General features: G+C 26.8%; 2 protein-coding genes across 5 annotated transcripts in view; one reads left to right on the top strand and one right to left on the bottom strand.

Moving 5' to 3' along the window:
* Positions 1-13,689, bottom strand: part of LOC113550676 (lachesin-like) — a 181,233-nt gene that overhangs the window by 62,560 nt on the left and 104,984 nt on the right. The window lies entirely within an intron of this gene.
* On the top strand, positions 1,727-11,716 carry LOC113550673 (membrane-bound alkaline phosphatase-like). 2 transcript variants are annotated; one of them, XM_026952652.1, is made up of 7 exons: positions 1,727-1,949; positions 4,126-4,406; positions 9,232-9,452; positions 9,548-9,922; positions 9,992-10,184; positions 10,643-11,095; positions 11,312-11,716. In XM_026952652.1, exons 2-7 carry the CDS (start codon positions 4,334-4,336, stop codon positions 11,593-11,595), a joined length of 1,599 nt encoding a protein of 532 aa, XP_026808453.1. In that variant the 5' UTR covers positions 1,727-1,949; positions 4,126-4,333; the 3' UTR covers positions 11,596-11,716. The 2 variants fall into 2 exon arrangements, with proteins under 2 accessions (XP_026808453.1, XP_026808454.1); XM_026952653.1 differs by lacking the exon at positions 1,727-1,949 and having other exon boundaries at positions 3,155-4,406.

Raw genomic sequence — 13,689 nt, 5'->3', positions numbered from 1 at the left:
AATAAACGGAGATGGGTGATACCATGAAATATAATAGTATTATACCTAATAATAATTGTTGATGAAAAATATAAATATAGTAAACAGCTAATAATCACAATATAATATTTAACTCTCAGCAAAAAAATATCATAAATTATATGCCAATATGCAATGAACAATTATTTTTTCAAAATATGAATTGATCTTAGGGAGTTAAAAAAACCTTTGTACGTTTGTATGACCATTTTATAGTATATTTTTAAATAAAAATGATAAAAGGCGCGTAAACCGTTCAAAACAATAAGTAAATAGTATATAATATTATAAACTCGTATACAACGATTTTTATTTGTATGTACTGACTGTGTCGTCAATGAATTAATTATTTTGGATGTGAAAACATTTAAACACCTCTTTTAGTCAACCGTAATTCGTTATACACGCGTATGTTTTATTTATTAATTTTTTTTTACTATCCCAAACTAATTTGTTGTTGAGGCTGTTGTTAACGCGGAAATTTGTTTGATCTTTGACCGTGCTTAAATACTCAGTGCGTGCGATAACGTTAACACGCGCTATGTGTGTAGAATATTATACAATACAATACTATTATTGTGTTTGATTGATCAAATTAATAAACTAAGTGTGCGTCCCACGTACCCTACTGTAGTTTACTAAGACCGATGTTGTAAGGAGTAGATAGTCAACACCTGTGAATACGATGGGACCCAAAGTGTTTATCTAACTATATGTTTATCTAAAAATGTCTCTATCTTTGTTTTTGAACTTTCCTCTCCTTATCTGTATCTATTAATTTGTATATTTGGTCTTAAATTATACGTTGTATTTGTTTTAAAATATTGGCCTCCACTAGACCTTTAACTTTATTATCAGTTCTATGGTTTGAATAGGTATTATGCGCTACACACATCTAAGGTCTATTATAGCTAATGGAAAAACATCTGACGTCGTTGAGCCAACGGTCATATTTCGCTAACTATTTAAACAAAACTAATTCAACATTATACTATAATATTAAGCAGAAGTATTCGGAGACAACAGTAATTAGATTGTCTCTATCTATTTCTAATATTATGACCTTATCCCGATTCAACGTACAATTAAATTCTATCATTAGTCCGTAAATTTCCCTTCTATCGATTCTTAATCTTAAGTCTTAATACACTTATATTTCCAAAGGTACTATCTCTCTTAAATTCTATCTGGAATTACATCAATCTACAATCATATTCTGTGTTTAATATTACAAACTATATTCTGTAGCAATATTGTATTTTATTACCGTTTATTAATTTATATTTATAATTATAACCATTAAATAAAATATAATATCTATCATTGTTACCGTACGTACGTAGAATATTACAAGTATTGTCGTAATGTTAAATTGCATTTAAAAAATAATAATACAACATATAACTAGTTTCTTCCTGTCTAAATATGAATAAATTTAGAAAAAAAAAAACGACAAATAATTAGGCGGTTGTTTACGCGTTATTGCAATAACCACGTAGTAACATGGTCGGTGGTTCACGGGTGCGTTGTCATTGTAATTTTCGTATTTCTCATTAGAACACCGATCACGATATTGTGTGTGTAAAATATGTATAGATATAATATGCATATGGTTTAAATAACGTATTATTTTCATTTTGCGCCTAACCTTCCTCTTAATTAAGCGTATTTTTTTTTTTTTTTTTTATAAAAAAATGTCCCTCCGATAAACCGTCAACGTCAGTATTCTTGCGATAAGCCTGTTGAAATTTTCTTTTTAATTAATATTTAACAATTATATCCCTTTTCCGTGATCGTTTCCCTATCGACCTGTCGGTACTATGCGATCTAAAGCAAAAGCCCGACGCAACGCGAAGTGTCATATCGACGGAAATTAGATGCGATGGCGTTGATCGGTTGAAGCGGTAAATGTGGAATACAATATTAAATAGGTAAGTATTATCTATTTATTTATCGCGTTCTGTTCATTATATAGAGTATTATATTTTGTAAATTACTTTTTTCGATTTCAATCACCGTGATTTCATTTTTGTTCACTTTCATATTATATAGAATAACGTGTGTTCTTATCAGTTATAACTTGGAAAGCCTTCCCAAAGTTATAATGAAGGAACTAAATTCACAAAATTTCCAATTCAATGTTTTTTTTTTCTCATAAAATATATTTTAAAGTTCAATAATGCATATTTACGCATTATTTCATTGGGTAGAAAATGTAATGCTCACTAAGTTCTATTAACACGTTAATAGATTTATTATACGTATTACGTATATGTAAAATGAAAAACATATTTATTATACTATTCAATTAATGTATTATTATTTTTACTTAATTTTTCCAGTGTTAATTTATATTATTAAATTTTCAATTTGTATGTTCTAAATAGATCGGATAAATACGTAAATGATGCATAATATTTCTTGGACCCTAAGTGCTTCTGTATCATTTTCGATCATATTATTATTTCAATGTGTTTTCAATCGTCAAGAGTATAACTCGGATATTTAAGGACATAGTAATATGAAGACACCTGTTATATAAAGAAACACTAATTGTTGTGAAAATATTTCTTTTTTATAATTTTAAGTCATTAAAAAACATTTTTGAAAAAAAAATATTTTTTTCGTATTAAATTTTAAATTGTTTTACTTTTATGAATGATGGAAACTTTTATTTTTATTTTTATGTTACAAATCAAGATGTTATGTGGATGATCTATCAAAGTCAAATTTCGGATAAGTAGTTAATCAGTTATAAATATTTTAAGTTTAGATGGTCGTAGTAATGGACCTACATTTTAATAAAGTTAATTCACGTTAGTCCACAGGTACCCCTGTACAACTCCACTCTACCAATCTAAACTTTAAATTCTTATAACTTATAAAATTATTAGTCCAAGATGTTTTATGTATCAAATAACTCCAAAAAATATTCTGCTTTGGAATAAAAATTTAAAAAATGTATTTTATCATTAAGAAAGCGAGACAATTAAAATAATATGATAGTTATAAAAATTATTACAAGATTTTTTTTTTTTTTAGTGACCTAAAATTATGTAGGATAGGTAACATTTTTAAAATAATGTGTATTCTACGTTGAATGAATCGTCTAGTATAGTAACTCTATACAGGTTAATAATATAAGTTGATTTTTTAATGTTTTTCATAAAGATATTCGACATTTGTTTTATGGTATATGTGGGTACAGAGTAATAGTGTTGCCTTAAAATTGGTGAGGGTTGTATGAGGTCATAATTAATAATATAATATTTAGATGGTTCTATGAATTTAAATTTTGTAAAATGTATAAATTAGAATGTTTATAGTTTAATTTAGTTAAATTTTAGAACGATGAAAACATTATGCATACGACGTGTCTTAACATTTTAAGAGATTTTTTTTTTTAGTTTTGACAAGGAAAAAAACTTATACAATGACAGATATAATTTAATTATTCTGTTAGTACAGTAGAAATTTCTAAATGAAACATCAAAGGAACCCCATAGCTTGTCGCATTAACCAATAGGTTGTACAAAACGATGCACAAAAACATAAAAAATTCAGTTGGTACTTAAGATTTTGTGTGTATTACCCGTTATAATATGATGATATTTATTTAAGTTTAATTTATAATCTGTTATAAACATTTATTTAAATATTTAGTGCCAATGTAAAGGGAAGCTAGGTATATATGAAAAAAATTTTTAAATAAAACAAACACTACATTTTTTATAGTATTATTTTATTATTGTGATTTAGAATGCAGACTATAAATGCTCACCGCTTTTGATAATGGTGGTGAAATGATGGATTTGGTGTTCAAGCACTTAATTATCCTGTGTTTGAAATATTATCACCGATGCAAAGTTAGATTTAAGTACGCTTCCTCTCTCGTTGCTTTTACATAATATTGTGACATAGATATCAATAAAATACGGCCCCGTATTTGTAATAGCGATTAAAAAAAATAGAAAAGAATATTAATATTGGTCTTATCCGCATTATGTGGATCAATAACGCTTTAAACTCAAAATTCAGCACTTGTACACCAAAGCATGGTACGCACTTTACATATTTATATAATTTTATGACGATTACACTTTGAAGGTACGCCGAGATAAAATAGTTTACAAACATAAAATATCTCACTGCTGCGGCACCGTGTATTTAAGTACGTTGATCCACTCGTCGGTGATACATTCCGACGAAAACGGTTCTACCTCCATCTACATCTTTGTCTCCGTCTTCGGAGCCGAGTACCGCCGCCCGCCATAAACTATATAAGTTTGGCGACACATCCGCCAACCCATCAATCATGTGGACATTCGTCGTGTGTGTTTTGGCTTGTGCGCTACAGGTGTCTGCAGCTACCTCTGTTCAGGAATCAGGTACGCTCACAGTTGTTTATTTGATTTTGTGCACCACGAGTTTATAACATATTACATTTTATAATACAATGATTCACAGTTCCTCGTACCGTATAGTTTGTCGTTATGGCCATTACCGATAACGGTTTTATTTTTACAAGATTTTGGTGGTCAATAGTAAAAACGCTATAGTTCTATAATGGGGTTTTTTTTAAATCGTTTCCTTCGGTACACTAATATAATAATTCTATTTATTGGTTTTTGATAACGTAATGATATGATTTATTGGTGTTTTTTTTTTTTTTATTCTGATCTTTAGTTACATTTAATGTTTACACTGATACAATATGACTTTAAATGTAAGTATGTAACAATATAGGTTATAATATGATATATTAACATTTATTTTACATTTTACATTGTATATGTAAATAAATAAATATATATATATATATATATATAGTATTACATACTGTGGTGTATTAATTTGTTTGACTAATGAGATAAAAAATTGTCGTAATCCTCTTTATATTTATAACATTTATCATACGATTGTACAACGTTTTGAATTATACTATGCTATTTACTTATTTAAATAAATAGATAAACACCTTCATTTTTAGTAAATTAGTTCAGTTCATAATTATGTTATAATATTACATCTTGGACTTACCAACAATTGCTTTATGTAAAAAAAAAAAAAAATGCGTTCTAATATTACTAGAAAATTCAAATTATTAAACGACTTTTGATGTATTTATTGGTATAAGGATATTTGCGATACTTACACAATATTATATATGATAAGTATATGTGTATAATAATAATATATAAGTTTATGTTAGTAATTTATAAAGAAAATATTTTAATATTTAAAAATGAAAAATAAAATGAGATGAAGAGATTCATTTAGTAACAAATTAATAATTAATTATGTTAGGCAACTACTCTATAGGTAAAACCAATTCGTCTTAATCTTAATAGATTAGTTTAGTGAAACTGATGCTAGTATTAAAATTTACTGATATTCATAACTTTTTTGGATAGAGACAGAGTATTTCAGAGATAGGCTGTTTGTTTTATTATAAGCATTAGGTAAGTAGAGGCTGTAATGGATAGTATCATTTGGTGTAGAGGCGTAGATGATGGACCAAATATTTTAGATAGTAGGTCGAAGAAATATTATTTTATTTGTCTTAGTTATTTTGACTGAATCACATAGTTCATACTAAATTATTATGAAAAGAAGTTTATATTATAAATAGTCGGTTTAAAAATAAATTAAATTATTCAAATAAAATATTATACATTTAAATAATAATTTAATTACAATATTACATTATATTATATTTTTTTCTTGATACCAATATTAATATATTTTATTAAATATGCACAATTATGGTTTGCAAATATATTTAAGATAAATCGCATACAAGAAAACTGTTTAAAATATATTTTTTTATCGCAATTACAATAAATTATGCGCTTGTTAAAACAAAAAAATGAAGTCCTACTTAGTTAAAAGATTTTTCAATATGTTTTTTTTGCTAAGAAAAACATACGAAATTATAATTAATGGATGACCTTATACACTCGTTACATTGCTACATGTCATTACGACAGGCGTTTGTCTATTGTTTGAAGTTTTATTTTCCCATAAAAAAACTTGAAAAATATATATGACGCTAACAAATTGTAATAATTTATGTAATTGCATATACCAATATTATTATTATTGTAATTAGTTTTTTAAAATAACATTTGTAAAATAATAATGAAAAAAATATATAAAAATAACTCCTAACCTAACTCCAATAATATGAATGGTGAATACTTTAGTACCTATTTACCTACTGTTATATTTTTTAAAGGCGCAGTTTCTATTAAAAATATATTTACACATAAAAATCTCTAGGTATGGGATAAGTGAATAATTTAGAAGTAGAATTTTCGTTAGGTTTTGTCATCGTGTTGAAGAAGTTTCTTCTTAAATTTTTATTCATAAAGTACAGTAATTCTATACATGAATTGCAAAAATGGTTAATGTTAAAAACTGTTTATTTTACAATTAACAGTTGTTAAAATGAGAACTGTTATTAAATAAAATAATATTTTTATTAAACATAGTACAAGCCGTGTTTAGATACCAAGGAAACGAAAAATTTACATTTAAATTGTTAAGCCAGAATCTACTAAATTATGTACCTAATTATTGTTAATTAATTTATCGTGTCAAAATAATAAAAAAAATCAATATTCTATACCTATGTCATGAATGTATAGCAAATAAAATAAAATAAATAGTATTATAAATTAGTGCAGAAGTAGTATAAGGAAGACCTTACATCCGCATGCGTTTTCTCTGTCTTACTAATGTACATCATAATAAATTGGCGTTCAGCAGAACACATTTTATGTTGTTAGCTTTAATATTGGAGTAGATTTTCCTATTATTTAACTTAAAGATAAGAATATTATCTAGGGCATGTTTTATGCTTTTATTGATATTATCATTTTAAAGTGAGTTATGAACATTTTAAAGTTGTAATATTTTACATAGCTATAACTCACTTGATAATATCAATAAAAGCATATGACATGTCCTAGATCGTATTCTTACTTTTAAGTTTGATAATAGGTGAATTGACTTCAATGTTAAAGCTAACAATATAAATTGTGTTCTACTGAACGCAATTTCGTTATAATATACATTAGTAAGATAGATACAACACATGTGGGTAGAACATTCTTTTAATATGTAACGATGTATTTAGTTTAATCAGAGTTAAGTATGTACAATTACAATAGCGTGTACACAAGCACAATTAAATGTAATGTCATTACTCATGAATATAAGATCGTCAAGATCATTGAGCTCTGTTTACGAATATAGAATAAATGATTGACTTCATTTTCTGTAAATCTATATGATATAATATATTATAAATAATAGGTATACGTGTATTTGTATCGTCTATAATACGTTTATAGAACGTAAGTGGGTAATCGTTTTTCAATGTTCTTGAAATTTCACGCAGTGCGCCTCTCATTGTGATTTGCAATTAATTATGTTAGTTCGAGGCCTCATTATCACGTATAGTGAACACACAGCTGTGACCAAAATATAATAAAGCAATTAGTATTTTTCGTGATCGAAAAAATAACAAAAGGAAGAATTTTACTATTAGATGCTTATCATATATTCTTTTAGATTATAAGCGAAGCTACGATTGTATTGATTTAACAGTGATATGTGTTTATTTTTGTATAGGTACCCGTTTTGTAATAGAAAAAAAGGTTTGGTATTTTTTGAAGGTCAAAATTAACATTTATTACAAGGTTCATCATAAGTAGTTCATATTGAAATCAAAAAATCTAAAGAATGTATAAATATATTGTTTTATGAACATAAGTTCAAAAAGTTCTACAAATTTAGATACATTTTAAATGAAGAATAACAATTTTGGTGTTTTTTTTCTAATTCAAAAATATTTTTCTTTGTAATTTGTAATTTGTTTGCATATTATTATATATACATTTTATGTTATTACTTATTTATACCAATAATTTATTTAGATAGTTCTACAGTAATTCAATAATATATTATTTACATAATATAAAGGTATAAAATAAACTAGTATAGTAATTCATTATCAATGTTATAACATATTTAATATTTTTGAAAAAGGCAATAGTAAAATAAATAATCACTATCACTGCTATTTCTTATAGCAATATAAATATATCATAAAATATACTTATTAATATAAGCTGATTTACTATATTTGCTCAGAATCATTTTTACTCAATAGCGAGGCGTATAATCGACACTTACTGAACAGTGGAGCGACTACCTCTTGCATATTATAATTATTATATACTTACTCTTAGTTTCAAGAGTTTTATTAACTTAAAATTTATTAGGTACTTTAATTCTTCAATAAATATTTCGTATATTTTTTATATCAGTTATTAATTATTACCTGTAATATTTAATGATGACGAAATTAAATTTTATTTTGGGCTCATAAATGGCTTTAAAACCAGGAGCTTGACAGTTATTTACACATCGATTTTATTAATCACAGAGTATGCTTTTCTTTCAAGTTATACCTAAGCATATTAGATACATTATATATATAAAAAAACGATAATTATTTATGATTATTATTGGAATCATAAAAAAGAATATAGTGATTATTTATTGCCCAAAAATATTATAATTATATAGAATGGTCCAATATACAACCTATTACGTGAAATATTGGGTTAGACAACTAAAATATGAAAATATCCAGCATTAACCCATCGTTTAATAATATTATAATATATTAATAATAGAAAGATATGTATGTATTACACTTTTACATAAGATAATATGATGTTTTTATAAAGAAAACAATAATGATACAAGTTACGGTTTGTTCATTATCGTATTACTAGTTTATTACAGATAATAGTTAGATATTATAAATTTATCAAATAATAATGTTTCAATGTTATGGTGTGAGAAATCATGATGATTATATATTCTATTATATTCTTGTAGTATAACAAAAAATATAATATTAAGTTTTAGTAAAAATATAAAGCTAATTTTTTATCGCATAAAATTAAACATATATTTAAATGTATTTTAATTCGCAAGTATACAGTAATACAGTACTATTTTTATGTGAGATATTTTATAATCAAAGGAATTTTAACAATACTATTTGAGGCTAGGAAAAAACTTTATTTTTATGGTATTTTTGTACTTAAGAGAAATAACATCGCCACATTTATTAATTATAAATGCACTTCTCCTATACTAATATTTTAACAATTTATTTTTTTTTTTTGTCAGATTCTAAATATTGGATTGAAAATGGAAAACGAATGTTGGAAGAAAAGTCGAAATTACAATTACGAACAAACAAGGCGAAAAATGTTATAATGTTCCTAGGAGACGGTATGTCATTAACCACGTTGACGGCTGCTCGGATATATAAAGGTCAGTTGCAGAACATATCAGGCGAAAGTGAACACTTGAGTTTTGAACAGTTTCCGTTCACCGGAATATCAAAAGTAAAAATATGATTACTAATGAATTGTTATTAAAATCTATGTCGTATAGGCCCTTTATTTTACATTTACCAAATCTATTTCATCTGTACGAATAGACGTATTGCGTTGACAGTCAAGTGGCTGATTCAGCGTGTACCGCTACAGCATATTTGTGTGGTGTCAAGACCAACAAAGCTACAATTGGAGTAACATCTAAAGTACTCTTAGGAGACTGTCCGGCATCGGTGCCTGAAGAGCACCGCGTGACTTCCATAATGCAATGGGCGCAATGGGCTGGCAAGGCAACCGGAATTGTTACCACGACCCGAGTTACTCACGCGTCTCCGGCAGGGGGTTACGCACAAACCGCGCATCGCGACTGGGAATCTGATGAAGATATGATAAAAGAATCCAGTGGTAAAACCAATCTCACACAGTGTGAAGACATAGCTTTACAACTAATAACAAAAGAACCTGGTAGAAACTTCAAGGTTTGTTAATTTACTTTGTTAAACTTCTAGTGGAAATGCCTATTATATTTATTTTTTGTCTTTGTGTAGGTTATCATGGGTGGTGGTCGCGACAATTTTATGAAGAAGGAGGTGAATTCTACGGGAAAACGTAATGACGAAGACTTAGTACTTAATTGGAAGAATGACAAGAAAACTCGATTTGCTGATAAGGTTGCTAAGTACATAACGAACAGGGAGGAACTAATGAAAACGGATATGTCTAAAACCGATTTTGTGTTAGGTAAGAGCAAATTATTTAATATGATAATTATCTATATGTTACACAAACGCAGTGTCGATATATTTAACTACTTATTCGTTATTAATACTTTGTTACATTATACAAAAGTTGTATGTTATTAAAATAATAGATAAAACATTTTTGGAAAAAAAATAAAATCTACGATGAATGTATGCACACGTAATTTAGCTCATTATATTTTGTTGTTTTATTTTGATCCAACTGCAAATTTGTATGTTCAAGTTCAGTAACATAAATATCACATTGTTAGCTTTGATATTATAGTGAAATAACCCAAGTACTGTATATTTATAGCGAAGTAGTTGAGTCTGACCAATCTGATTATGCTCTTATCCAATATGCACGAAAGTAGTTTACGTCGTGATATTCGATAAGATTTCTGTATTTCACCAAAATCTTACTGTTTATTGTGTTCACCTATCACTCATTTTATTTAGGTCTTTTTCACCGGAGTCACATGGACTACAGATTAAAATCTAATTTTGTGACGCAGCCCACGTTACAAGAAATGACCAGAAATGCTATTCAGCTGCTCCAGAAAGAACCAAATGGCTACGTTCTTTTTGTAGAAGGTGGCCTCATCGACAAAGCTCATCACGAAACGTGGGCGAGAGTTGCGCTCGATGAAACATTAGAATTTTCCAAAGCCGTGGCGGACGCTGTGGCGTTGACAAGTGAAGATGACACATTAATCGTGGTAACTTCAGACCATGCGCATACCATGTCAATGGCTGGTTATCCTAAACGAAACGCTAATATTCTTGGTTTAACAAATGAACTTGCCATGGATAATATGACGTACACAACTCTGAGCTACGCCAATGGTCCAAAAAAGTCCTTCACAAATGATAGCACATGCCATAGGGTCAACGTGACTAGCGAAGATATAAGTAAATATACTGAAATAAATGTATAATTATGGCATTTTTTTTGATCATTAATCTTATGATATTTTTTCGTGTAAAAGTTTGATGATAAGTGATGTGTTAAAAATGAAACATTAGTTACTTATATAGTTTATAATGAAGAATATATTAAAACAACATTGATATATTTCTTGCAATCTACTGATTCGTGTTATTTATTTATTTATTTTTTTTTTTTAGAAAAATTGGACTATACATATCCAAGTCTGGTTGATTTATCTAGTGAGACTCACGGAGGAGATGACGTTATGGTATTTGCAAGGGGTCCTATGTCTCATTTATTCACCGGAAACTATGAGCAAAATCAAATTGCTCTTGGTATGGCAATGGCTGCTGGTATTTCCACCAATCCACCTACATCTAGTTCTAGCAGTAGTGTTAATACACCATTTTTTTTTGCTGGACACACTGTTCTTGCAGTATTGTTGTTGGGTCTCATTGGAATTTCACAGTCTAGTTTATAAATCTCAATAAAATAATATAATGATAAGTTAATTTTTATTTGTATGTTATAAATTATAAATATTATTTACATTAAATATAAGTAACAGTTTTAAATATATTTATTTTTGTTGGTTTTAAAAACTATTTAGTTTTAGTTATATTCTTATAATTTAATAATATCATGATCTTCGCTAAACAAGAAAAATAATAAAGGTAGTCAGATAAAAATAGTTTAAATAAACTATTAACTAATAAAATTAGTTCTGTAGTTTCAAAGTTTTTTTTATTGGAAACGGTTCAGTAGTTTTTGTGTCTATAGAGAACAAACAAACAAAATATTTGTTTTTTAATACCTACAATTAAATAATTTAGATATATGTCGCGTTTATAATATTTTAATAATTTATATAAATTACATGTTCTGTTGGGTAATATATAATATTTTATTATAAGTATGTATAAGTAATCGAATACAGTAACGCTTGTTGATTTAAGTACTGAGTTGTATTATATAAATGTGAGCAACCACCGCCCGGAGTACTTAATTTACGTAACGTAACAGGTATTCAGCGAAAACAGCTACTTCCGACCACCGATCAATGATGAATAGTTAATTTCTTGTTGAATACCTTATGGGCTAGTGAACTGTTCATTGGAATTCCCGATACTTCTTAGTCATTATACACAAGTGAATTTTAAACATGTTTAATGGATAATTGGTTTGATTTTTAATAGTACAAATTGTAATCTTAAAATTATTATTTAATCTATATATTATAAATATTATAATTTTATTATAATTATTGTTTCATGTGAGAACATCTATTGTATCTTATGTATAAACTTAATTACCACCTTTTTCTTTTTATTAATACAGTTACTAATATTTGATATTTTAAATTTATATATAATATATATATATATATATATGTGTGTGTGTGTGTGTGTGTGTGTGTGTGTTTAAAAACCACATTATTAAATTTCCGAGACTTAAAACACAATAAAATGATAAATTGTGATTAAAAAGCACAAATATTACATTGGTAAAATAATATGATTTTAAATATGTGCTATATAGAATGGAGCATTCTGTAATTGCACAAGATTCTTTTTTTTTTATTACAATTTGAATTTTGTATAGAAATTTATTTAATGGACATTTTTTCTGAAAATATTGAGGTAGGTAATCAAATTGAAATTCGTACGAGTAGTTCTTGAGTTATTTAACTTTCGGTATTAAGAATAGTAGGTCCATGATAATGTGTTTGGTAACTAGTATTATGAGCATTTTAGTATTTTTTATTATTTAATCAATACTTAAAGTTTATATAAACATTTTAGTAAAACAAATATTAGATATAATATTACATCGATTGTATATTTATATTATATTTAATATAAGCATTTTAATAATTGAAAAATACCAATAATATTTTGCATTAGATACATACAAACTTTCAAAAAAAAAAAAAATTAGGTAAATAGCTTACAGTAAAAAGGGATTCTCACATAAAATACTGAAGTTTATATCACAGGATACTTTGCTTTGTATATGTATTTAAAATCGTAATAATTTTGTATTTTTAACACAATATACCTATTATTATTTTAATTGTGTTATTTTTAATTCTGCATTTAATATAGGTTTTTATTATTAGTTATAACTATAAAAACGTTTACCTACTAATTATATAAAAAAAATCTTCATACATGTTGTAAATGATAAATAAATATGACAACAAATTATTGAAACATTTTAGAAATTGTGTGCATTGTGCTGGTGTAAACTATTTATTACACAATGCAAATTCCATATTTTAATAATTTCTCTGAGATCTGGTTCATTATTTAATAAACATTAAAGATGAGTACATACTTAGTATGCAATTTCTTTAAGTCTGTACAACCGTTTGTTACTTTTTCTTAAAAAAAATAGATGTTTTTGTGATTTACGACTTTAGAAGTTTTCCTTAGAATAATTCAGACGCGCTTTACACTACACAGATTCGGTTTACCAATTGACTTATCTGCACGGGAAAAATATCTTTCTTCGATTATTCTTTTCTAAATTTTCCCCCAGTCGAGATAATTTCACTTTGATTATTAGTTTATAG

Source organism: Rhopalosiphum maidis, chromosome 1, assembly GCF_003676215.2.
Source record: "Rhopalosiphum maidis isolate BTI-1 chromosome 1, ASM367621v3, whole genome shotgun sequence".
Lineage (NCBI taxonomy): Eukaryota > Metazoa > Arthropoda > Insecta > Hemiptera > Aphididae > Rhopalosiphum > Rhopalosiphum maidis.
The sequence above is the reverse complement of the archived record's forward strand: the minus strand, read 5'-3'. Positions and strand labels throughout refer to the sequence as shown.

What these genes read in the sequence shown, in the direction of transcription:
- LOC113550673 (XM_026952652.1), top strand. Translation starts at nt 4,334, where the DNA reads ATGTGGACATTCGTCGTGTGTGTTTTGGCTTGTGCGCTACAGGTGTCT. An exon ending in TACCTCTGTTCAGGAATCAG is followed by an intron (nt 4,407 to 9,231) that starts GTACGCTCACAG and finishes TTTTTTTGTCAG; the next exon opens with ATTCTAAATATTGGATTGAA. An exon ending in AACCTGGTAGAAACTTCAAG is followed by an intron (nt 9,923 to 9,991) that starts GTTTGTTAATTT and finishes GTCTTTGTGTAG; the next exon opens with GTTATCATGGGTGGTGGTCG.